This window comes from Schistocerca piceifrons, chromosome 4 (assembly GCF_021461385.2).
Source record: "Schistocerca piceifrons isolate TAMUIC-IGC-003096 chromosome 4, iqSchPice1.1, whole genome shotgun sequence".
Taxonomy (NCBI): Eukaryota; Metazoa; Arthropoda; class Insecta; order Orthoptera; family Acrididae; genus Schistocerca; species Schistocerca piceifrons.
Window position 1 is genome coordinate 574,267,856 of NC_060141.1, and position 27,215 is coordinate 574,295,070.

The window sequence follows — 27,215 nt, forward strand, 5'->3', positions numbered from 1 at the left end:
ATAGATGTGCCACCGAGCCAACACCTTCATGCACATCATAGTCCAGTGTGACATATGAAGGAGCTAAAGATTGCAGGTTGGAGAGGGGGTGGAATGAGGACATGACAGTCAGAACCCTCTGTGGTCAATGTCATAATACCCTGTGAGGAATTGAACCAGTAGTGCAGCCCAAAATAATTACAAAAAACTGGATCAGTCAGGCGGGAAACGTGCTCTGGCCATGACTTATAGACCACTGAGAAAATGAGAAAACCTTGTACAGGGTGGGGTCACAGGACACCCCCGGGCAACCTTGCATGCTTTCAGGAGTAGTTCACCCAAATATGTTTGCATCTGATGATATAGGGCAAAACAAAGAGTTTCATGGTGATATAATTGCATGTCAGGGCCAAGAGGGAGGCAGGGCTGGCCAAGTTCATTGCCAAGTAGAGTGGGATGGTGTGGGGTAAGGGGAGGGGGGGGGGGTAAAAATGGACGCTGTAATGATACCTACTTAAAAACAACTTCTCATCAGGGAGCTTAGACTGATGTCTGAACAAGAAAATCAAAGGTTTTTGAATAGGTGAATTTACTGCCACACAAATATACATGAAACTTTTGGCATCATAAATGATCACTAAAGCCTGTTTCTCAATTTGAGAATAGTTTAGCTGCACAGAGTTTAACATTTTGGAGGTGAAGGCAATTGGGCATTCCGAACCATCTGACAAATTGTGAGGCAAAACTTCCACAACACTGTACCAGGACATATCTATTACCAGTGTTAATGGCAGACCCAGAGTATATGGCATCAGGCACAGAGATGCTTTAAGACCATCCTGAAGGCAATGAAAAGTCTGTTGACAGGCAGCTGATCACACAGACACTTTGGGAGACCGAAGTTGGCATAGTATGTGATTTTACCCAGAATCTCTAAGCAGATAAAGAGGGGTAATAAAGATACCATCTTAATGCCATATCAATAAGGGGACTGGGACTTCTTGAAAAACTCTGCAATAAAAAAGTGAAAAACTAAGTATTGTCCCTGCCCTATGAGGGTCCATACCAGATCTTGTGACTAGGATTGCCCGTGAATGCTAGGTCTCAATTAGCTAATCGCAAAGTGCTCATACATTTTGACAGGCTAGAGCCATGTCATGGTTTAATACTCCCCACCCCACCCCCATCCCCACCCCCCACGCCAGCTGCTGAAATTTCTGCTGATCCTCCATGAGCCTAACTCAGTACCTCCCAAGAAGTTAAAAGGTGTATAAAGCTCACATTGCCTGCATCCCATCAATACACATTGTGCTCCAAGCACCCGTATAGATTGTGATCGAGAGATTGAGTTCTGTTTCCTCAAATTGTTCTTGCTGAAACTCTTGTGTTCTTTCATTGGTGAATCCAAAGCCATACTCCAGAACTTCATAGCTTATGAGTTGTGTGGGACTATGCAGCGATCCAGTCAATCACTGCATTTCTTTAGTTCTGTTTTCATGCAATGATCAATGTTATCTCTCATATTCTACATGGGAGGGTTTGAGTTTATTCATCCCTGTAGCAAGTCCATAACTAGAGGAGACCAGTACATCCAATTTGTGTGGTTCCTTTCTTCCCTCTAGGGACTCCTACTTGAGTTCACAAATAATCCCAATAATACTCACCTGTTGATTGACAAATCTAGCAGTCTGCCTCTGAATTGCTTCAATGCCTTCCTTTAATCTGAGCTGGTGCAAATCCCAAACACTCAAGCAGTACCCACGAATAGGTTGCACTAGTATCCTATATGTGGTCTCCTTACAGATGAACCATACTTTCATTAAATTCTCCCAATAAACCATAACCAACCATTCGCCTTCCCTACTACCATCCTTACATGCTTGTACCATTTGAAATTGCTTTACAACATTAGCCTGGATATTTAATTGACATGACTGTCAAGCAGCACACTATTAATGCTGTACTAAAACATTACAGAATTGTTTTCTCTACTTATCTGCATTAACTTAATTTTTTGCACATTTAGAGCAAGCTGCCATTCATCAGATCAACAAGAAATTTTGTCTAAGTTGTCTTATATTCTCCTACAGTTACTAAATGACAGCACCTGCCTGTACACCACAGCATCATCAGAAAACAGCTGCAGAAGGCTGCTTACCCTGTCCGTTGATCATTTATCTATGAGGGTATACCCGAAAGAAACCGAACTTTTTTTAAAAACTTATTTATTCACATTTTAAGCACAAAGCTTTAGTCCTTTCCAAATTACTCTCTATTTGCACTAATACACATGTCTAATCTTTTATTCCATTTTTCAAAACTTTTTCAAATTCATCTTTTGTGATCGCCTCTGTTGTATTTTTTTTTTCTTTACCTCAGCAACATCAGCAAAACGCTTTCCTTTCATGTCTCTTTCCATTCTAGGAAATAAAAAAAAAGTTGCACAGGGCAAGGATGGGTGAGAATGGGGAATGATGCACAGGGCTCATACCATTCCTTGTCAAGAATTGTATAGACAGGGCTATATGAGCAGGGGCATTGACATGATAGAAAAAACCAGTCACCCAACTGCCACAAATCAGGCTGTTTCTGCAGCACACTGTTGTGCAATCTTTTCAAACCTTCCCAATAGAAAGCCTGGTTAACTGTCTGACCCTGCAGAACAAACTCTGAATGGATTACTTCTCTCACATCGCAAAAAGTTATCAGCTTTGTTTTTTGTTTGATTTCACCTGACAAACTTTCCTGGGGTGAAGTAAACTTGATGTTTTCCACTGACTTGATTGTTGCTTAGATTCAGGATTGTAAACATAACATCAAGTTTCATCATGTGTGACAATTTATGAAGAAAAGTTTGGATAATTTCGGGGTTCTTCTTTCAAAGCACAGATTGCTTCCACATGACCTTGTTTTTGTCAGCAGTCAGCAGTCATGGCATGAATTGGGCAATTCACTGTACTGAACTCCAAGTCACTCTCAACAGCTTCACAGTTTCTACAATGGTTCATCATCAATCTTTGTTGATGACTGCATGAATGTTTTCTACATGTTCATATGTTTAGGATGTCCAGAATGAGGTCTGTCATCAACTGACATTTAACTACACACACATATCCATCTGCACATGCACAGACACAAGCAGACATTTGTAAAGCCTTTACAAATGTCTGCTTGTGTCTGTGTATGTGCGGATGGATATGTGTGTGTGTGCGAGTGTATACCCGTCCTTTTTCCCCCTAAGGTAAGTCTTTCCGCTCCCGGGATTGGAATGACTCCTTACCCTCTCCCTTAAAACCCACATCCTTTCGTCTTTCCCTCTCCTTCCCTCTTTCCTGATGAGGCAACAGTTTGTTGTGAAAGCTTGAATTTTGTGTGTATGTTTGTGTTTGTTTGTGTGTCTGTCGACCTGCTAGCACTTTCATTTGGTAAGCCACATCATCTTATATATATATATATAAAAAAATAGAGGGAAACATTCCACGCAGGAAAAATATATTTAAAAACAAAGATGATGTGACTTACCATACGAAAGCGCTGGCAGGTCGATAGAAACACAAACAGACACATACATTCACACAAAATTCAAGCTTTCGCAACAAACTGTTGCCTCATCAGGAAAGAGGGAAGGAGAGGGAAAGACGAAAGGAAGTGGGTTTTAAGGGAGAGGGTAAGGAGTCATTCCAATCCCGGGAGCGGAAAGACTTGCCTTCGTGGCAAACGAATCTGCTCCAGCCCGGAATCCCTGAACCATTACACCAACAACCTGACAACAGCTTTCGCATCCTGCAACTACCCTCCCGACCTGGTACAGAAGCAAATAACCAGAGCCACTTCCTCATCCCCTCAAACCCAAAATCCCCCACAGAAGAACTACATAAGTGCCCCACTTGTGACCGGATACTTTTTGGGACTGGACCAGACTCTGACTGTGGCTCTCCAGCAGGGATACGACTTCCTCAAATCCTGCCCTGAAATGAGATCCATCCTTCATGAAATCCTCCCCACTCCACCAATTGTGTCTTTCCGTCGTCCACCTAACCTTCGTAACCTGTTAGTTCATCCCTATGAAATCCCCAAACCACCTTCCCTACCCTCTGGCTCCTATCCTTGTAACCGCCCCTGCTGTTAAACCTGTCTCATGCACCCTCCTACCACCACCTACTCCAGTCCTGTAACCTGGAAGGTGTACACGATCAAAGGCAGAGCCACATGTGAAAGCACCCACGTGATTTACCAACTGACCTGCCTACACTGTGATGCATTCTATGTGGGAATGACCAGCAACAAACTGTCCATTCGCATGAATGGACACAGGCAGACAGTGTTTGTTGGTAATGAGGATCACCCTGTGACTAAACATGCCTTGGTGCACGGCCAGCACATCTTGGCACAGTGTTACACCGTCCGGGTTATCTGGATACTTCCCACCAACACCAACCCATCCGAACTCCGGAGATGGGAACTTGCTCTTCAATATATCCTCTCTTCCCGTTACCCACCAGGCCTCAATCTCCGCTAATTTCAAGTTGCCGCCACTCATACCTCACCTGTCATTCAACACCATCTTTGCCTCTGCACTTCCGGCTCGACTGACATCTCTGCCCAAACTCTTTGTCTTTAAATATGTCTGCTTGTGTCTGTATATGTGTGGATGGATATGTGTGTGTGTGCGAGTGTATACGCATCCTTTTTTCCCCCTAAGGTAAGTCTTTCCGCTCCCGGGATTGGAATGATTCCTTACCCTCTCCCTTAAAACCCACTTCCTTTCGTCTTTCCCTCTCCTTCCCTCTTTCCTGATGAGGCAACAGTTTGTTGCGAAAGCTTGAATTTTGTGTGTATGTATGTGTCTGTTTGTGTTTCTATCGACCTGCCAGCGCTTTCGTATGGTAAGTCACATCATCTTTGTTTATATATATCAGAAGGTAAAACATGTTCAGTAAATTAAAATTGCTTTTTCAGATGACAATGAAACTGAAAATTCTTGTTCACTTTGTGAATGATATGCTAATCAAACCACATATTAAAGCAATTTACAGATTATTACACAGTTTCAACACAAGTAAATCCCACTCACTCACTGGAAACCTAAGCAGTTATAACAAACATACTTACACACATGAGCTACAGAAGTTCTGTACTGTGTCCTTAAATATTTAAATGGATGCCACATTTTGAAATAAGCATTTGCCACAATGGAAGGTAGTAATTGTTATGTTTAACAGATGTGTTCAGAAGAGGTAAGCTCATCCAATCGCAGTGTGCTCCATACATTGTGTGCTCAAAAGGTAATGGGAATTTTTGTTTTGCTTATTGAATCTTTATTTATTAACATCAAATTTGTCCCCTTCAAAACAAACCACCATATATGTGTGTGTGTAATACAATTGTGCCAATGCTTTTTTCCAGTCTTAGAAGCACTTCTGGAACTCACTTTTCATTACAGTGTTCATCTCCTTCAGCAACTTCATTTTTATCTCATCAATGGTGACAAAACAACATCATTTCATGGTTCTCGTCAGACTTGGGGATAGAGAGAAGGTGCAGGGAGCCATGTCCAGCAAATACAGTGGCTGATGTGACATAAAAGTTCCATTATTTGCAAAAAAAATCATGAACCAGCATTGACATGTGAATGGGAGCATTATCATGATGCAATTTCCATGAGTGGTTTTGCCACAGTCTTGGTTATTTTCTTCGGATTGCTTCACTCAGATGGTACACATATGATTCCTTATTGACCATATGACCATACAGCAGGAACTCATGATGCACTATCCCACTGCAATCGAAGAAAACAGTAAGAAGCACCTTTACATGTGACTGAACTTTTTTTTTTCAGTCTTGGTTCTTCAGGTAGTTTTCATTGAGATGATTGAGCCTTGCTTTTTATGACATACCCATACACCCATGTTTTCTCACCTGTTATAACCTTCTTTACATGTTCTGGATCGTTGTCAACTTCACTCAGAAATTCCTGAGTGATGTCTACATGATGTCATTTTTGGTTGAAATTCAACACTTCTGGAACAAACTTCGCTGTTACACATTTCACGCCCAGCAGCAGCTTAATATAAGCAAAAGGATAAGCCGGCATCATCAGCAACCTCCCTGATGCTGATTCAGTGATTTTTTTCCAGAACTGTTTTCTTTACTTCCTTCACATTGTTGTCAGCAATTGATGTGCTAGGGCGTCCAGGGTGGTAACTGTCTTCAGCATCTTCTCAACCCTCTTTGAAAAGTTTATACCACTGATAAACTGTTGTCTTACTCAGCCTCAGTCAACATTTTGAATGCAGTACTGCACTTTATTCCATTTTTCAAGCAAATTCTTTGATCCATCTTTTTCAAAAGTAAAAATTCACTGAACACTTTAAAACATGTGAAACCTTTACTTCTACTGTCAACAATAAACTAAATATTCACAACAGATGAAAATGCACAAATACATCAGGAACATCTGTGTCACCCAGACAAAAAATTGAAAATCAGATGTATAAAGCCAGCAAAATTAAAAAAATTTCCATTACCTTTCGATCACATCTGTGAGTGAGTTAACCAGAATAAATGATATGAACTCAGTATTGCTGCATAAGAACACAATTTATTTAAGAATTGCAAATAATTACATACCATTGATGCATGCATAGAACATGAATAATTGCAAATAGGTTAAAGACTATCTAAAATATGTTGCTTGGCATGAACAGTGATCCACTGTGTCAACCAAAGAGAAAACATTACACTTGATGCACTTTTCAAACTTCTGTACCCACAAGTCCTATTACAAAATGGAGCCTATGGGGCTGTGCAACAAATGAAAACTATGCCTTTTATAACAAGTACAAGACACCAAAAAATCACAGAAAATGCAAGCTAAAATGCAATCAGTAATGACACTATTGTGTCTGGGAGCTGATGTTACATTGCATTAATCTTTAAAACCTTTTCTAGGAGTCCATTGTATGAAATTGCTGTGTCAATTAAAAAAACATCATCTTACCTTAAAAGAGTTAGTTTTGCAGATCCTGGAGAATGGCTTAACCTCAGAAGACATTTTGTCAGATCCTTTGAAGAACAAACACTACATTTTAGCAACAAATACTAAACTATTTTAAACAATTCATATTTACATTCAAATATCACAATAGATAAACTTCTCACAGATAAGTTTTACAAAAGAGGAATGGTTCCTTGGAATTAATTTGGGAAAGTGTGCTGAAAAGGCAGATCTTATGGCTCTAATTTTGGGAGCCAACAGAACAATCTGAGGTCCAAAAGCACCTTAAGAGATGACACAGAATATCTATCAAAATTTTATTAAAATCTTTAGTTTTCAGTACTCGAAACAAGAGGTTGAAACTCTAAGGGAGAATAACAATCATTCTGAATAACAATCATTTTCATTTGTTTCACAGAGATATTTTATATTCTTATTCTGTATTCAATATTATGCTTATTATTCAATGAATCACAATATTACACCTTCTCTAGGATGAGTCCTCTATTACTTCAAAACATAAGCAATGCCTTTGCTAATTTGCAATTCTTTTTTCAACTGGAACATTAAGTGGGAAATTGTATATTTGAATAAATGAATTCATAAATTTCACCCAATTCTTGAACCTGTCACCAAGAAATTGTGAGATTTAAATGGTTCTTAGCAAAGATCATATATTCATAGATATGAATGCAGTCTCTGACAATTTGTGGAAATCAAGTGGAAAATTTGGAAAATATTGGCTGCTTAAGTTCTGTCAGAATATTCTACAATTGTCAGAATAAAACAGAAATGATTCATTGTAGGATTATTTGATAGACATTAAAACAGCATTCCAAAAAAAGTACCACATGGAACATTAGTAAAAATTATTTAGCAGTATCAGAACAAACTAAAAACAGAGCCTGAGTTGTGACTCTTCAGGCTTTCCCGGCGGATATGTTGTAAATAGTCTTCATGGGTGAGCAGCCAGATGACGTTGTGCAAATCCCACAATATTTCTTCGGAGCAACTGTCCGATATCATCAGGTGGTTGAAGCTCACTAGTGGCTAGATATGACTGACAAGATCCACATGTTGACGACGCTGTATATAGAGCACACGCGTGAAGATTGCGCGCGCGTGGAAACCACGCGTGCACAAAAATTTGCAGATAGATGGCACCAAACTAAAACGCCCTCTGCCGGGAAATGCAGAGCGGCCATTCTGCGTGTGCGCTGATGCTGTGTTTGCTAACATGCTGCCAAAGTTATGATGGGTCTATTATCGAAAGCTCTTTGCTTTCTCGTCGTGATTTAACAGCAGCCAATGCAGGGTTCCAGGCTGTACTCAATTGAAATCCCGCATCCCTGTTGATAAGGTTATCAGCTGTACGGATATGTATTGCCTCCTTAATGATGCAATCCCAGAAAGAGGATGCTGGGGATAAAACTTCCGTCTTTTCGTAAATCATGTGATGTCCTGTGTTCAGACAGTGTTCTGCAATTGCCGACTTCTCAGGTTGGCGTAGGCGTGTATGACGCTGATGTTCATTGCAATGTTCTTGTACTGCGCGACATGTTTGACCTATATATGCCGCCCCACACTGACAAGGAATCTTGTACACACCACATTTCCTCAGACCGAGATCATCCTTAACCAAACCTAACAGGTTCCTCAGTTTTGCAGATGGTCGGAAAACACACTTGATGTCATATCTTTCGAGGACTCTTCTGATTCTTGATGACGTGGCACCAAATTACGGCAAGAAGGCCAAGGTGGTGGGTGTCTTCTGCTCCATAGATTGAACTCGCTTGGGCCTGAATGCATTACATATTTGTCTCTCAGAATAACCGTTTTGATGGAAGACTGTCTTCAAATGTTGCATCTCACTCGGCAGGCTTTCAGAGTCAGATACCACACGTGCTCTATGAACTAGCGTACGTAATGCACTACCGCATTGTGCTGGATGATGGCAGCTTGTGGCCTGCAAATATAGATCTGTATGTGTTGGCTTGCGGTATACGCTGTGTCCCAAGGTCCCATCTGCTTTCCTTCATACCAAAACATCAAGAAAAGGTAGAGTGCCATCTTTTTCCACTTCCATAGTGAAGTTAATATTCGGATGGAGCGCATTTAAATGTTGAAGAAACGTAGGTAGAGTATCCAGTCCATGTGGCCACACCACAAACGTATCGTCAACATACCGCAGAAAACAAGAGGGTTTGAGAGTGACTGACTGTAGTGCTTTATCTTCAAAGTCCTCCATAAAATAATTGGCCACCACAGGAGAAAGAGGGCTCCCCATGGCAACACCGTCCACTTCTTCAAAATATTGTTCTTGAAATAAGAAGTATGTTGAAGTAAGCACATGTTTAAATAGTGACACTATGTCCTCCTCAAAGTTGTTACTAATGAGCTCTAAAGAGTCCTGCAAGGGCACCTTTGTAAATAAAGACACAACATCAAAACTTACTAAGAGATCCGATGACTGCAGTCTAAGAGTTTTCAAGCAACCTATGAAATCCTCAGAGTTGCGAATATGATGGTCGCATTTTTACTGAGATGTCGTGACAAGCAAATCATCCCTGCATTTGCTAAATTTAAACACCATATAAACTCTGAGGCTGCCACTAGAATCAAATGATGGGCGAGTGCAGCACTTGTAAGAGAAAGTGTACGCTATACACGTCAGGAATTGTGCTTGGTGTCCAGACGATTACTATCACTCCATCCGAAAATCGCAGCGAATCTTTCAGCGGTATCCTGGAACTGAGTAGATAGCGCCACTTGGGCGCTAGCTGATTGGACTGAACAGCAAGCCAAGGTTCGTCAAATGGCAAAATACGATCGACTCGAAGCCCAAACGCAAGAAAACATGCCAAGAAGACACACCGTGTTTAATATCACGGAAAAGATGTTGGGCGACGCTGCAGTTTTGGTGCTAGAGAAAGGTCTGAATTTTGCTCCTACACCTGGAACCATTCCTATCCGAGATGTGATTAGTGGAATAGAACAGGCTGTTTTGAAGCTTCCTAAGGAAGCTGCCAAAGAGATTAGGCGTGATTCATGCCGCATCCTGACTCGGGCGCCACCTAAGAAGACCAGCTTTAACATTACCGCAGCTGAAAGAACTGCACTACATGATCTGAGAAGAGACCAAGACATCGTCATCTTACCTGCTGACAAAGGAAACGCTACTGTTCTCCTCTCACACACAGAATATAACAGCAAGATGCACAAACTGCTCGACGATCCTGCATACAGTAAATTAAAAAGTGACCCGACGGGTAGGATCCAGAGGAAGACTTTGGAACTCATCAGGAAGAGCTCGATCCCAGTGCAATTCGCTAAGGGCTTACGTCAACAAGCTGCAGTTCCTCCTAGACTCTATGGCCTACCCAAGATCCATAACAATGGGGTGCCTCTGCGCCCTATCATGAGCAACATTGGAGCACCTACTTATTTTGTTGCCAAATATCTGACGTCACTATTGGGACCTCTCGTAGGCAAGTGCAACCATCATATTCGCAACTCTGAGGATTTCATAGGTCGCTTGAGAACTCTTAGACTGCAGTCATCGGATCTCTTAGTAAGTTTTGATGTTGTGTCTTTATTTACAAAGGTGCCCTTGCAGGACTCTTTAGAGCTCATTAGTAACAACTTTGAGGAGGACATAGTGTCACTATTTAAACATGTGCTTACTTCAACATACTTCTTATTTCAAGAACAATATTTTGAAGAAGTGGATGGTGTTGCCATGGGGAGCCATCTTCCTCCTGTGGTGGCCAATTATTTTATGGAGGACTTTGAAGATAAAACACTACAGTCAGACACTCTCAAACCCTCTTGTTTACTGTGGTATGTTGACGATACGATTGTGGTGTGGCCACATGGGCTGGATACTCTATCTATGTTTCTTCAACATTTAAATGCGCTCCAACCGAGTATTAACTTCACTATGGAAGTGGAAAAAGATGGCACTCTACCTTTTCTTGATGTTTTGGTATGAAGGAAAGCAGATGGAACCTTGGGACACAGCGTATACTGCAAGCCAACACATACAGATCTATATTTGCAGGCCACAAGCTGCCAGCATCCAGCACAATGCGGTAGTGCATTATGTACGCTAGTTCATAGAGCGCGTGTGGTATCTGACTCTGAAAGCCTGCCGAGTGAGATGCAACATTTGAAGACAGTCTTCGGTCAAAACGGTTATTCTGAGAGACAAGTACGTAATGCATTCAGGCCCAAGCGAGTTCAATCTATGGAGCAGAAGACACCCACCACCTTGGCCTTCTTGCCGTACTTTGGTGCCACGTCATCAAGAATCGGAAGAGTCCTCGAAAGATATGACATCAAGTGTGTTTTCCGACCATCTGCAAAACTGAGGAACATGTTAGGTTTGGTTAAGGATGATCTCAGTCTAAGGAAACGTGGTGTGTACAAGATTCCTTGTCAGTGTGGGGCGGCATATGTAGGTCAGACATGCCGCACAGTACAAGAACATTGCGATGAACATCAGCGTCATACACACCTATGCCAACCGGAGAAGTCGGCAATTGCAGAACACTGTCTGAACACAGGACATCACATGATTTACGAAAAGACGGAAGTTTTATCCCCAGCATCCTCTTTCTGGGATTGCATCATTAAGGAGGCAATACATATCCGTACAGCTGATAACCTTATCAACAGGGATGCGGGATTTCAATTGAGTACAGCCTGGAACCCTGCATTGGCTGCTGTTAAATCACGACGAGAAAGCAAAGAGCTTTCAATAATAGACCCGTCATAACTTTGGCAGCATGTTAGCAAACACAGCGTCAGCGCCCGCGTAGAACGGCCGCTCTGCATTTCCCAGCAGAGGGCGTTTGAGTCTGGTGCCATCTATCTGCAAATTTTTGTGCATGCGTGGTTTCCGCGCCTGCGCAATCTTCACGCGCATGCTCTATATACAGCGTCGTCGACATGCGGATCTTGTCAGTCGTACCTAGCCACCAGCGAGCTTCAACCACCTGATGATGTCGGACAGTTGCTCCAAAGAAATGTTGTGGGATTTGCACAACGTCATCCAGCTGCTCACCCATGAAGACTATTTACAGACCCTGAGTTGTTTGTAGTACATATCTATATTCTCTAGCACTGCAAGCAAAGTTCACTGGATTAACCCAAACTCTAGATTAGAGATACTGATTACCAGTTAACAGAATGAGCAACACATGGTGGTACCACTTGTCATTAACATGAACAAGACTAACATCATACTGTCCTTGCGCTTTTAAAATTTTTCTCTGCCATGAGCACAATGATAATGAAAGGACCTCTTATTGTTGTGGTGCCGGACTCTACTAAATTGAACGCACCATCTAGAGAACACACCCACTGGATGTAGCAAAGCATTTGATACTAACATGATGGTTGCACTGCATTTTAAATGCTCTTAGCAGAGCTGAAGCAGTGGAGACATAACTGGGTTCTGCAGTGCTGCTGCACTGGTGGGCAGTGCTCTAACAAAGCTTCAAGGTTTGGCATGCCTCTGGTCTGCTCACATGATGTGACATCATTGCTGCATAGAGTTCAGTGTTTATAAGCATGGAGTTGGTACTGTATGTCATACAGTACTGTAAAGAAAGAAGAAGAGAATGCTACAAGATGTCAAATAACAGGGCAGGTCTAAACATGCCAGACAGCTGCAAATGAATGCAGCCAACTTGCAGAACAAAGACTGTTGCCATACCCAGCTCAAGGCCAATCTCCAAATGTATCATAGTTGTTCCCTGCTGCTACATATAGGTTCCAGCCACTTGGCCCAGAATCAGGGAAAATAAATGAGGTGACCATCCAAGAAGGTGGCATCCCTGGAGATGAAAATTCTCCATGAATGGAACTTGCCAAGCATTAGTCGATTCTGGGAGATGTTTCCTGTGACATCGGATGCTTATCTTTACTAGCTGAAGAAGATTATGTTCCAAGATTGAAAGGCCATTGCACTAAACATTGCAAATTGAAAATACGTCAGCTGATAGGAAACTGTGTTGTGAGAACAGCTATCAATGACTGAATGCAGCCCTTTCAATTTATTTCACCTGAATGCAACCATAAAGTTGTTCTTGGAAGATATTTCTTGCAGGCAACACTTTAATTGCATTTTTGTTATGTGAATAATATTTGTTGTTTTCTTAAAGACTTTTGCAGAGTGTATAAGCCATTTGACAACTGTGCTGAAGTGTGTCCATGATGTAAGTTTCCATCTGAACTCAAAGATACAGTATCGGCGACAATAGATAGATTCATACCGCATAAGTTAATAAGAGACGGGACTGATCCAACATGGTACACAAAACACATCAGAACACTGTTGTAGAAGCAACGAAAAAAGCATGCCAAATCCCCAAGACTGGCTAACTTTCACGGAAGCTCGAAATTTAGTGCGGACGTCAATGTGAGATGCTTTTAATAGTTTCCACAATGAAACATTGTCTCAAATTATGGTTGAAAACCCAAAGAGATTCTGGTCGTATGTAAAGTACACCAGTGGCAATAAAACAGTCAATACTGTCACTGCGCGATAGCGATGGAAATGTTACCAATTATGGTGCCACTAAAGTGGAGTTACTAAATACAGTTTTCCAAAATTCCTTCATGAAAGAAGAAAAAGAAAATACTCCAGAATTTGAAACCAGAACAGCTGTTAGCATGAGTGACATAAAAGTAGATATCTTAGGTGTTGCAAAACAACTCAAATCACTTAAGAAAGGCAAGTCTTCCAGTCCAGATGGTATACCAATCAGGTTCCTTTCAGAGTATGCAGACACAATAGCGCCTTTCTTAGCAATCGTATACAACTGCTCCCTTGACGAAAGGTCTGTTCCTAAAGACTGGAAAGTAGCACAGGTCACACCAGTATTCAAGAAAGGAAGTAGGAGTAACCCATTGAATTACAGACCCATATCACTGACCTCAATTTGCAGTAGGATTTTGGAGCATATACTGTACTCAAACATTATGAATCACCTTGAAGAAAATGACTTATTGATATATAACCAATACAGATTCAGAAAATATTGTTCTTGTGATATGCAGCTAGCTCTTTATTCCCATGAAGTAATGAGTGCTGTCGACAAGGGATCTCAGATCGATTTCATATTCCTGGATTTCCAAAAGGCTTTTGATACCGTTCACCACAAGTGACTATTAATCAAATTGCCTGCACATGGAGTTTCATCTCAGTTGTGTGACTGGATTTGTGATTTCCTCTCAGAGAGGTCACAGTTTGTAGTGATAGATGGTAAATCATCAAGTAGAACAGAAGTGATATCTGGCATTCTGCAAGGTAGTGTCTTAGCACTCTGCTGTTGCTGATTTACATAAATGATCTAGGTGATAATCTGAGCAGCCCCCTTAGATTGTATGCAGATGCCGCTGTAATTTATCGTCTAGTAAAATCATCAGATGATGAATTCCAATTACAAAATGATCTAGAGAGAATTTCTGTATGGTACGAAAAGTGGCAATTGGCACTAAACAAAGAAAAGTGTGAGGTCATCCGCATGGGTACTAAAAGAAATCCAATAAATGTTGGGTATATGATAAATCGCAAAAATCTAAGCACCGTCGATTCAACTAAGTACCTAGGAATTACAATTACAAGCAACTTAAATTGGAAGGACCACATAGATAATTTGTGGGGAAGGCAAAAGAAAGACTGCGCTTTGTTGGCAGAAAACTTAGAAGATGTGACAAACCCACTAAAGAGACAGCCTACATTACACTTGTCCATCCTCTGCTGGAATATTGCTGCACGGGGTGGGATCCTTACCAGGTGGGATTGACGGAGGCATCAAAAAAGTGCAAAGAATGGCAGCTCAATTCGTGTTATCACACAATAGGGGTGAGAGTGTCACTGATATGATACGCGAGTTGGGGTGGCAGTCACTGAAACAAAGGCAGTCCTCTTTGCTGTGAGATCTATTTACAAAATTTCAATCACCAACTTTCTCTTCTGAATGCGAAAATATTTTGTTGATACCCACCTACAAAGGGAGAAATGATCATCATAATAAAATAAGAGAAATTAGAGCTCAAATGGAAAGATTTAGGTGTTCCTTTTTCCCATGCGCCATTCAAGAGTGGAATGGTGTGAGAAGTAGTATGAAAATGGTTCAATGAACCCTCTGCCAGGCACTAAAATGTGAATTGCAGAGTAACCATGTAGATGTAGAAGAATCTCAGAGAGTGCTTCTTCATCACCAAAATAATAAAATCCTTGGGAAACTTAATGAGAATGAAGTGCATCCTGATGCAGGAAAAGTAAGAGCTGTAGGAGATTTTTCAGCTCCTTGACATATTAATGAGATGAGACTTCCTCCAAATGTACTAATACCACAGACACTGTGTAAGGTATTTCAGTTGTAAGGCAAAGCTACTACAAAAATAGCTGCACAGAGAGAACAAATTTTCTTGGAGCAAGCAGCCATAAAGATCTTCTTGTTCCTTAAGGAGGACTGTTTGCCAATAGCAACAAAATTATAACAATCCATCATGAAAAGAATAAATATGTTAAACATTAAACAATTTTAATTGTGCCTATCTGCAACTTAATGTGTCACTTTTACATTAAGTAGCAATCTATCTTTTTCTGAATTGTTGATATTAAGTGTTTTGTGTTGTTGGAATCATCAATCGAATATGACTATCCTGCTATTTTTAGTTTTCTATAGGACTTAAGTTGTAATAAGTTTATGAGTTGAAAATGTAAGTTTTCTGACAAGTGCTGAGGAGGGCATTATATGTATGTTGGCCGCAAGGGGTCTTAGAGTTTCTTCAAGACATTCTAATACTCTGAGATAAGTGCAAGTCACTAGGAATTTGAATTTTGTTGTGTCAATCTCACACTTTGAGAATATCCAAAGCTTGAATTACTCGGACTTTGAATTACTGCAAGCAAGAATAATTTCACAGTTGTGAGTTATGGATTTTGAGATTATGAGGTACATTAACATTGTGAACTTGAAGAAATTATAGCATAGAGAGCTGCTGTTGGACTTCTGTTATTTGTGACATAGTATATGAAACTTAGGCAACATCTACTCTGTGAGAAACTTTGACACAATTTGTAAAATAAGTGCTAGGCTGCCAAGCAACTGGATTTAATGAAATATACACTGACAGAAGAAAAATGTAACACCAAAAAAAAATTAAAGTAGAGTAATGAAATTTTGGAAATACCATTGTCTAGGTAAAATATTTAAGTGATTAACATTGCAAGATCACGGGTTAATGTAAGCAAGAGATAAGCTATCCCAAATGTGAAATGTTGATACATTAATATTGTGTTGTACAGGTGCCACATGTCAGTTTGTGGGATGGAATTCCAGCCTGTTGCATTTAGTAGTCTATACAGGGATGGTTAATGGTGTTCGTGGATGATGCTGGAGTTGTCATCTGATGATGTCTCATGTGGTCCACTGGAGACGGATCTATTGACTGAGGAGGCTAATGTAACATTTTGAGACCCTGTAGAGCATGTTGGGTTACAAGAGTGGTATGTGGGTGAGTTTTATTCTGTTGGAAAACACCCCATGGAATGCTGTTCATGAATGGCAGCACAACAGGATGAATCCAAATTTGCAATCATAATATGTGGGATACCAACAAGAGTAGTCCTGCTGTCATATGAAATCTCATTCCAGGCCATAACTCCAGGTGTAGGTCCTGTGCATCTAGCACACAGACAGGTTGGTTGCAGGCCCTCAGCTGGCCTCCTTCTAACCAACACACAGCCATCACTGGCACTGTGGCAGAATCAGCTTTCATCAGAAAACACAAAATACCGCTACTCAGCCCTCCAATGAGCTCTCACGTAACACCATAGAAGTCACAAATGGCGGTGGTTTGGGGTTAGCTACATGGTGTCTGGCTTGGAGCTGTCCTTGAAGTAATCAATTTATAACAGTTTGCTGTGTCACTGTGGTGCCAACTGTTACTCATATTTCTACCGCAGTTGCTGTATGATGCACCAGAGCCATACGGCAAACATGATGGTCCTCTCTCTTAGTGGTACCATGTGGCCACCTGGAGCCCAGTCTTATTGCAACTGTCATTCTTGTGACTACTGCTGCCAGCAATCATGTACAGTGGCTGCATTCCTGACAAGTCTTTCTGCAATATTGCAGAAGGAACATGCAGCTTCTAATAGCCTTATGATGTGAACTTGTTTGAGGTCAGTGAGGTGATGATAATGGCATCTTTGTTGCCTTAATGGCATTCTTGACTAACATTAGGTCATCACATCCAATTTAAAAGGTAACTGTTGCACATAGCCATTACAGTGAGTATTCAAAGCAAACTTGATTTGCATCCTCATAGTGATGCTACTAGCAGCACTCTTATGTGACTGGCATGAAATTGGAATAGACATCCTCTTTCAGATGCAGAAACAAGCCTACCAACTTTTGTTTATGTCAGACAACTCCTTCATGGTGTCTGTAATTTCTTTTTCCGTAAGTCTAAAATTCACTCAGTCACTGAACATTCACAGCTGTGCAAATGAACTTGGGTGAAACAAACCGAACATCGACAGAACTTCAATACAGCTAGTGTTGTTTACTAGCGATATGGAAAGGATAGATTGCTACTCACCACATAGAGGAGTTGTTGAGTTGCAGACAGGTACAATGAAAAGACTGTTAAAAATTTAACCTTTCAGACAAAAAATCCTTCTTTTGAAATAGAATACACATACACATTCATATTTTTGTTGTGCCTGCCTGTAACTCAATGGCTGCTCTATATGGTGAGTAGCAATCTGTTCTTTTTGTACTGCTGTTATTCCATCCTGGAGTTCCCATTGTTTTACTGTTGTTCACTGTGTTTTAATGAGAGTCTACCACATTCTATAGAGAGGTACTTGAGTTCGCATGCTGATTATTTAGTTGCATATATTGTGGTGATGTGGGGTCTACCCTTAGAATCCTAGTAGACTTTATGGATAACGATTGTTTCAACCATTAAATATACAGGGCTATTACAAATGATAGAAGCAATTTCATAAATTCACTGTAGCTCCATTCATTGACATATGGTCACGACACACTACAGATACGTAGAAAAACTCATAAAGTTTTGTTCGGGTGAAGCCGCACTTCAGGTTTCTGCCGCCAGCGCGCTCCAGAGCGCAGTGAGACAAAATTGCGACAGGAGCCGAGAAAGCGTATGTCGTGCTTGAAATGCACTCACATCAGTCAGTCATAACAGTGCAACAACACTTCAGGATGAAGTTCAACAAAGATCCACCAACTGCTAACTCCATTCGGCAATGGTATGCGCAGTTTAAAGCTTCTGGATGCCTCTGTAGGGGGAAATCAACGGGTCGGCCTGCAGTGAGCGAAGAAATGGTTGAACGCATGCGGGCAAGTTTCACGCGTAGCCCGCGGAAGTCGACGAATAAAGCAAGCAGGGAGCTAAACATACCACAGCTGATGGTTTGGAAAATCTTACGGAAAAGGCTAAAGCAGAAGCCTTACCGTTTACAATTGCTACAAGCCCTGACACCCGATGACAAAGTCAAACGCTTTGAATTTTCGGCGCGGTTGCAACAGCTCATGGTAGAGGATACATTCAGTGTGAAACTTGTTTTCAGTGATGAAGCAACATTTTTTCTTAATGGTGAAGTGAACAGACACAATGTGCGAATCTGGGCGGTAGAGAATCGTCACGCATTCGTGCAGCAAATTCACAATTCACCAAAAGTTAACGTGTTTTGTGCAATCTCACGGTTTAAAGTTTACAGCCCCTTTTTCTTCTGCGAAACAAACGTTACAGGACACGTGTATCTGGACATGCTGGAAAATTGGCTCATGCCACAACTGGAGAACGACAGTGGCGACTTCATCTTTCAACAGGATGGTGCTCCACCGCACTTCGATCATGATGTTCAGCATTTCTTAAACAGGAGATTGGAAAACCGATGGATCGGTTGTGGTGGAGATCATGATCAGCAATTCATGTCATGGCCTCCACGCTCTCCATACTTAACCCCATGTGATTTCTTTCTGTGGGGTTATGTGAAAGATTCAGTGTTTAAACCTCCTCTACCAAGAAACGTGCCAGAACTGCGTGCTCACAACAACGATGCTTTCGAACTCATTGATGGGGACATGCTGCGCCGAGTGTGGGAGGAACTTGATTATCGGCTTGATGTCTGCTGAATCACTAAAGGGGCACATATCGAACATTTGTGAATGCCTAAAAAAACTTTTTGAGTTTTTGTATGTGTGTGCACAGCATTGTGAAAATATCTCAAATAATAAAGTTATTGTAGAGCTGTGAAATCGCTTCAATCATTTGTAATAACCCTGTAAGCCAGACTGGAGTGCTGTAAGCTGGCACACATACAGGCCTTGGATACCCATTACGGTGGCAAATACTGACCTTTAAGCCGCAACCGGAAGAGATGGTATCAACTTTTAAAATTGTGCAGTAGTTGCGGCTATCAGAAAAATACTAAAATGGTACTTTATCCCATATCAGATCCCATAATGCTTCTTAACCATTATCTAAAAAGGATAACAATTCTGAAGAGAGGAGACAAAATCAAAGAGATGTCACCCATGTCCATTGCATGAAGCCTTGTCATTGTCCTGAGGCACAGATGAGCTATAGAGGCTTCATCATGAGGGCCATGACGATCTGCCTGATAATCAATGTGCCTCGATAGACATTACTGCATCTGAGTGTCACAGTTACCATGAGTACCGGTACTTGACAACATGGCTAAAACATAATTATTCAACATTGTTGCACAATGGAGGACCACTGACTATATTCAAATACACATGCTGTACATCTTCCACTGTTATCTAATGGTTATAGTCAGTTGTTGGTCATGTGTGAATCACAGTTTTGATTCTCATGTTCTCTAATTACTTATTATTTACAATTTGTAATTCGGGAAGGTTTTGGAACTTACTTATTAGTGTAATAGTGTAATTTACTAAATCATTCTATGTCTGTGTAAACACTCTACTGAGGTAGGCAGTTCAGTTACATCTATACTTTCGAGTGCATTTAATACATATACTTTCAGTTTGAAGTATAAATTATTGTTGATGACTATGCTAAGCTAACACTCTGGGTTCAATAAGACAATATTGTACCCAAGGTCTTTAACACACCCCATATATTGCAAAGGCCCCAACACACTTCCTGGGGAGCATTCCAGGAGGTATTTGTACACTTGTCAATGGCGTTCTATCTATAATGACATGCTGTAACCTCCATGCCAAGAAATCTGCACTTGATTCAGTTACGAATTTCATTTGATAATTGTTATGATGGTATTTTTGTAAATAAGTATTGGAGTGAAACTGACAAGCAAACATTCCGAAGTATAAACAAAAGATCTTGATGAAACTTGATGGATGTGTAGAGTGGGCAAAATAATGTAATACATATTCTTTTATTTGTGCATAATTTCACTTTTAAGTTTAATGAGAATATCTTTGAAATGTTGATATATAAAAAATGTTTTTCATATAAAAGTTGATATGTAATTAACATCCTTGAAAAATGTATGATGAACTTTTGTAATAATTTGAACTTTTGCAAAATACACCACAAGCATTGATTAACTTTGAAAAATGATAACTTTTCTAACAACATAAATTAAAGAAGCTGTTGGAAAATAAGCTGTTCACAATGTGCTGTTGAAGTATTTCCAACATACCTAATTGAAATATCTAAACATTCATTATTCTTCTAATTATTTATTTTGCTTAAATTTGTTTTATATTTAAATTATTATTTTACTTCATGTTTTTGTTTTTTGTTTTTTAGTTTACCATTCCACGTGTGAATTATGTTAATTGATTATAATAAGTAAATCATTATTATGATACAAAATCATTATGATAATGATAATCTGTAAAGCAATGCTTAAAACATAAGGATTTTTACACCATGCACATAAAATAAATGAAATTCCTTTACATAATGTACACAATGGAGAATAAATATAAAACAAAATTCAGCAAGATTCCAAATTGTCGCAGGTGATTCTCTAAGTATCCTGATTTATGTCAGGAATTTTTCAGTACATTGGTAAGCCTTGATGAAAACAACTGACTATGCACTACTGACTGGAGGTTTGTTATATAGTTCTCAAGTATAGATTGACATCATAATCATTCAGCAGAACTAGATCTGAAAATCTCCTCACAAAGTTCTTTCAACATCAAAAGCCATATGTGTCCCATGGCTGTATCTGCGCCATTGAGTCCTTTGGAATCACCAGATGAACAAGCTTCTTATCCTCAGCTATGATGCTCTAAACAGTTCTTTCACAATGACCAACCCAAGAATCTAACAATAACACAGATTTTTCTTCCTCACTGGGGGATGGGGGGGGGGGGGGACTTTCAAATATTTTTTGACCTGGTCAGATGTTTGTTTTGATGCTGTACAAGCACATTTGCAGCTTCAAAAAGAGATTCTCAGTCCAAATTCACCATTAGTTTCTTTTAAGGCACGTGGTCAGTTTGAAAGAATCTGTTTGTGCATCATACCCAAAGACAAGAAATTTGTTGGTCTAGTGGTCCCAAAGAACTTGATGATACAGATATAGCTGTCAGTTGTATACAGCTTCTACGTTGGAAGAAGTTTTTAAAAAGATTTTCAGTTCTCATTCTGTTGAACGATTATTATGTCAATCTGTACTCGAGAAACAATATAATCAGGCTCCAGTCACTAGTGCATAATCAATACGTTTCAGTAAGGCTTACTAATATACTGGAATATGCCTGATCCAAATCAGTTTATTTAGAGGATCACCTGCAACAACTAAAAAAGCTGTTGAATTTTGTTTTATATTGTATTCTCCACTGTGTAAATTATGTGGAGAAATATTCATTTTATATGTGCTACAGCAAGAACAAACACAATTTATGAAACATAGTACTTTATATAGTAACATGTAAGATACAATGAAGAACAACAGTAATATGGGTTGCAGAAATAGGCTGAGCACTCACTTGTGATTGCTTAAATAATACTGTTTCTTTGACAGCTCACCAGAGCCCACCATGGGGCTGACGCAGGTGGCCTCTATAAGTGGGCCTCTGAACTGTATGTACGCCTGATCTCTGAAATCGCATGTGTCATGAGTAAAGGTACATCACTACTCCCTTCTAGGCAGTGGGAAAACCACATACATACATAAAAAAACTAGCCAAAAAATATATATAGTGCAAAACAAGTGCAAGGTACAGAAAAAATGCATGACACATAAAAAAAAGCACTGGTACCGAAAAATCAATAGTACCATGGAGAGAGAGAGAGGGGGGGGGGGGGGGGGAGAACTACTGATCTCACAAGGCAGTGAAATTATGAGACATGGAAAAAACCAGTGACATCCATTTCATTGCCCGATGGTGGCTGCTGCAACAAGTGGTGGGCAGTCACCACTGAGTAGGGGCGGAAGTGATGAGGGAGCGGATTGGCGCACCAGCTCCCTTTTTGTGAGAGGCCATAGGACAGGACCAGGGATGGCATCTCCATAGTGACATCTTTGTCAAGGTCATCAGTGAGCACTGGGGGCGTCAGAGAAAATGGCCGCAAAGGACCCAGCAACAGAGGCAGCTGCAGTTGGGCTGCACCAGCAATGGCAGTCGAGGAGTGGGGGCAGAGGCAGGAACCCCAAGACAGTGATCATCCTGGCAGTGAACTATGCTGCAACATGAATGGACTGTTTGTGGCACAGCAACAGGCATCAGTGGCAATAGGGGTGGGGTAGAAGATGAGCCCTCTGGAACAGACCCCCGCTGTGTTCAGCCGCAGCTGGTCAAGATGACAGGACATCCACCTGTCAGGGGCATGGATGACACACAAGCACCAGCTTGATGAGGGTAGGAACACATTTTGGCTGGTGGCTGAAACTATGAGCCTAGACAGGTGCACCCAGCCAGAGCCATCGTGGAGTCAGCGACGCTGGCAGATGCAGAAGGAGGATCTGTGGTTAGCATTCATGTAGCAGGACCACTGGGGTCTTGTCCCCCACCGGAGTGAGTTGGGAACTCAAAAAATGGTCTAAAGCAGCTTGAAGAGACCTGCCAGACACATACTTCCGCATGTGGGTTTTAAATATATGAACCACAAGTTCGGTCTCACCCTTAGGTTGAGGATGAAATGGGGGAGGTGTGAGATTTTGAACACCACTCGTCTGACAAGAAACAAACTGGTGTGTGTGTGGTGGTGGTGGTGGGGGGGGGGGCATTATCAGTAACCACAGTATACAGAAGTTCATCAATTCCAAAAGTCTTTGACAGGGCTGAAATAGTGACCACCATGGGCAATGTGCCACACAGGAAAACTTGGAATAGGCATCCACTGCAATGAGCCAATACTGTTTTACAAAGAGCCCAGCAAAATTGGTATGTAGACACTCTCATGGGCACTGTTGGGAAAAAGACATCTGCAGGGCTGCCTATTGCTGAACACAGTGAGTGCGAGCAGCGATAAGCCCCGTAATGTCTTTGTCTATGACCAGCCAACACACATGCTGGTGGGCCAAAGCTTTGGTGTGAGAGGTCCCCCCAATGAGCACAGGCAGAAGCCACAGTACATTATGGTGTAAAGAAGTAGGAATCACAACCTGGGAAGCAGTGTCCTCCTTAGCTAACAAAAGAAACCACGCAAACACAGAAAGGCAGCCATGGAGGAACAAGTAGTTAAGCAAGGGATCTAAGACACTGCCCAAGGCCAGCCGTGCTGCACAAGAGGGAGGACTTGATTAAATACAGGATCTGTGGCAATAGCCGATGCTATTGTGGCTCTAGTGATGGGAAAAATATTGACACAACTCATCCTGACCAAAAGCTGGATCCAGCTGGAGCCATCAGTGGGTAATGGATCTGATAATGAGAATAGGAGAGGAAGAAAGCCAACTGCTGCAAGCAATGTGCTGCCTTGTCCAACACGGTAGCCAAAGGGTTAAAAAGAGCAACCAACAGCTTGTGATCTGTGATTAAAAGGAACTTAGAACCATACAAGAAGATGTGCAATTTAGTGAGAGTGAAAAAAAATTGCTGAAGCTTCCTTTTCAATTTGAGAATACCACTGCTGAGTGGGAGTTAAAGTCTTAGAAGCATAAGCATTGGGTCGTTCAGACCCGCCCACATATTTGTGCACTAACACTGCTCCAAGACCATGCTGAGAGGTATCTGTAGCCAACACAAGATGCTGCCTGGGTGAAAAATGGACAGACATGGGGCAAATTGAAGGTTAGATTTAAGCAAAGTGAACGCTCAGTCACTACCTGGGGACCAGAAAAAAAGGCACATTTTTACACAAAAGTATGTGCAGTGACTGAGCAAAAGTGCATGCATCTTGTAAAATCTTTTGATAGTATGCAACTTTACCTAGAAATATTTGCAGTTCCTTAACAGAGGTTGGCCATAGCAAAGCTGCAATTGTGTCAACATGGTGACATGACAACTTGACCCCTGTGCAAGAAACCTCAAAGCTAGATACTCAACTGATGGCTGGAAAATCTGAGATTTGGCAAGTTGCACTTGCAACACACACATTGCAAAACAGAAAACAATGATTGAAAATTTCGAAGGTGATCTTCAGTGGAAGCACTCGAAACAATAATACTGTCGAGATAATTGATGCAGCTGGGCAGAGAAGCTGTGAGCTGTTCTAAAAAACACTGAAAAATTGGGAGCACACTAGGAACACCAAAAGGCAAGTGTTGATATTGGTATGGCCAAAAGGTGCATTGACAATGAGAAGGTGCCTAGTGGTGTCATCCAAGTGGAGCTGGAGGTACACTTCTGACAAATCAACCTTGGAGAAGTAGCGACTGCCTGATAACTTTGTGAGCAACTCATCAGTGTGGGGCAAAGGGGTATTATCTATCATGGACTGCGCATTAATCATGATGCTGAAGTCACTGCAGATGGGAAGCTTACCTGATGGCTTCTTAATGATGACCAATGGTGTAGCCCATTCACTGGGGGATTAGGCCAAATGACATTGAGCAATGTCAAACGGTCTAATTTGGCCTTGACACAGTTGCACATCCTGATAGGCATGTGCTGCACCTGAAAAAAGTTAGGGTGGGTGAATTTTTTCACTGTAATGTGGGCCTAAAAACTGGTAGCACAACCAAGCCCAGAGGAAAACAGAGACAAAAACACAGCGCAGAGGGACTCCAGTTGCTGATACAGAACTTAATCTGTCACTAAATTTACCTCAATGGCAATGTAGAAACTGAAACCATCAAATGCATCTAACCCAAACAGGTCTGCAGTCTGGAAATGATGTACAACAAGGGAGGTGATAGGGTGCACAACAGATCTGTAAGAGACAGGAGCAGAGAACTGACCTAGGATTGGAATCTGCTGTTTATTGTAGCTAACAACTTCCATGAAACCTGTGTGAGGAAGGTGAGCCCAAAAACTCACTGCAGTTCCTGTGTCCACCTGCATTTTTTGCGGTCTATTAAACACACGCAAGTCAATAAACAGTTTGTTCCAAGGGACAATCATTGTAGAGATACAGTTTCTGTCCATTGGTACTACTGTGTGTGCCACATTTGAGAAGAACTTACACGCCGATGCAATGTAGTGTTTCTTTCAACACTTGGTGCAAACCACCCAATGCTTAGGGCACATAGCACACTGATGTTTGGTGAAGCAGTATGGGCAAGACAGAAGGGAGGCACATGGCCTCTGCTGTGCTACAGCCTGTTGCTGCTGTGTCCGTAATTGATGCTGCCCCATATGATGCTGAGTTAAAGGTTGTGCTGTTGCTACAGCTTCCCCATCATCCTGAACACTTGCAGCATGCCTAACAGGGGTTGACTGAGCAACTTCCAACACCTTCTCCCCATGCAGAAACCTAAACGCCTGCAGCCCTTGACATTGTGTTATGCTGAGCACATCCATACGCATTGGATTCTCACATTGAAGTGCTTTTTCATGGACTTCCCTATCCAAGACCAAACAAATAATAACATCAAACAACAAGTGATCAGCATAGGATTCCTGGTGGGTACTAACAACAAATTTACAGCAACAGCTCAATCCATGTAATTCTGCAGCCCAGGCTTTGTAAGACTGGTTCAGCCATTTCTGACAATGGAAAAATTCTACACACATTGTAATGAAATGCTTTCTGTCACAGTAATAGGTTGTGAGGAGTTTGCACGTTTCATCAAATGATAAGCTGGCCAGTTCTTGCAAATGTATAAGTTGGCACAACAACGGATAAATGCATGGTGAAAGCCAGGAAAGAAAGAAAGCCCTACATGGGTTTGCATTGCCCACATGAAAAATCTGGAAATGTTGGCACAACCATGTCTTGTAAGAGTCCCAATCTTGTTCACTGAGAGTGGTGGCAGGAGCCTGCTGTTGTTCCACGAAAGCTTGCAGCTGAGCAAAGATACATTGGAGCATTTCTTCCATCAAGACACTTGTCAGGTGACTTAGTACTGACACTAACACACGGACAAAACATAACACTCACTTGGTTCAAAGTTTGCTGTAGCAAGAACAAACATGATTTATGGAACATAGAACTTTACAGAGCAACATGTAAGATACAATGAAATACAGGTTGTGTGTAGCAATGAACACATTGAATGGGCAGCAGTAATACAGGTTACAGCAACAGGCCAAGCACTCATTTGAGATCACTTAAATAATACTGTTTCTTTGGTGGCTCACCAGAGTGTGTTAAGAGGCTGACCCAGATGACCTCTATAAGTGGGCCTGTGAACGGTATGGACTCGAGTTCTCTGAAATTGCACATGGCATGAGTAAAGGTACATCAATATGCATGGCATAAAAAACCTTATGCTTTCAGCATTGTTTTACAGATTATCATTATTGTAATGATTTTGTATTATAATAATTATTTGTGTATTATTATCAGTTAACATAATACAAATTAGTGAAATAGTGAACTAAACAACAAAACCATGAATGTAAAATGTAAAGTAACAATTTAAAACATGAAACAAGAATAAGTAAAATAAATAATTAGAATAATAATGAATGTTTAGATGTTTTAATTACATATGTTGAAATATTCTGACAGCACATTGTACACAGGTTATTTCAGAAATCACTTTTATCACATATGGATGTATGAGGCTTAAAAGCTTCTTTAATTTATGTTGTAACAAAAGTTTTATTTTTCAAAATTAGTGAATGGTGGTAGGGTATCTTGCAAAACTTCAAATTATTACAAAAGT

General features: G+C 41.0%; 1 protein-coding gene across 1 annotated transcript in view; it reads right to left on the bottom strand.

Moving 5' to 3' along the window:
• LOC124796013 (calcium-activated chloride channel regulator 1-like) overlaps positions 1-27,215 on the bottom strand; it is a 134,203-nt gene that overhangs the window by 30,754 nt on the left and 76,234 nt on the right. The window contains exon 9 of the mRNA XM_047260096.1: positions 6,980-7,044. Within this exon, the coding sequence (XP_047116052.1) occupies positions 6,980-7,044 (65 nt within the window). The remainder of the gene's footprint in view (positions 1-6,979; positions 7,045-27,215) is intronic.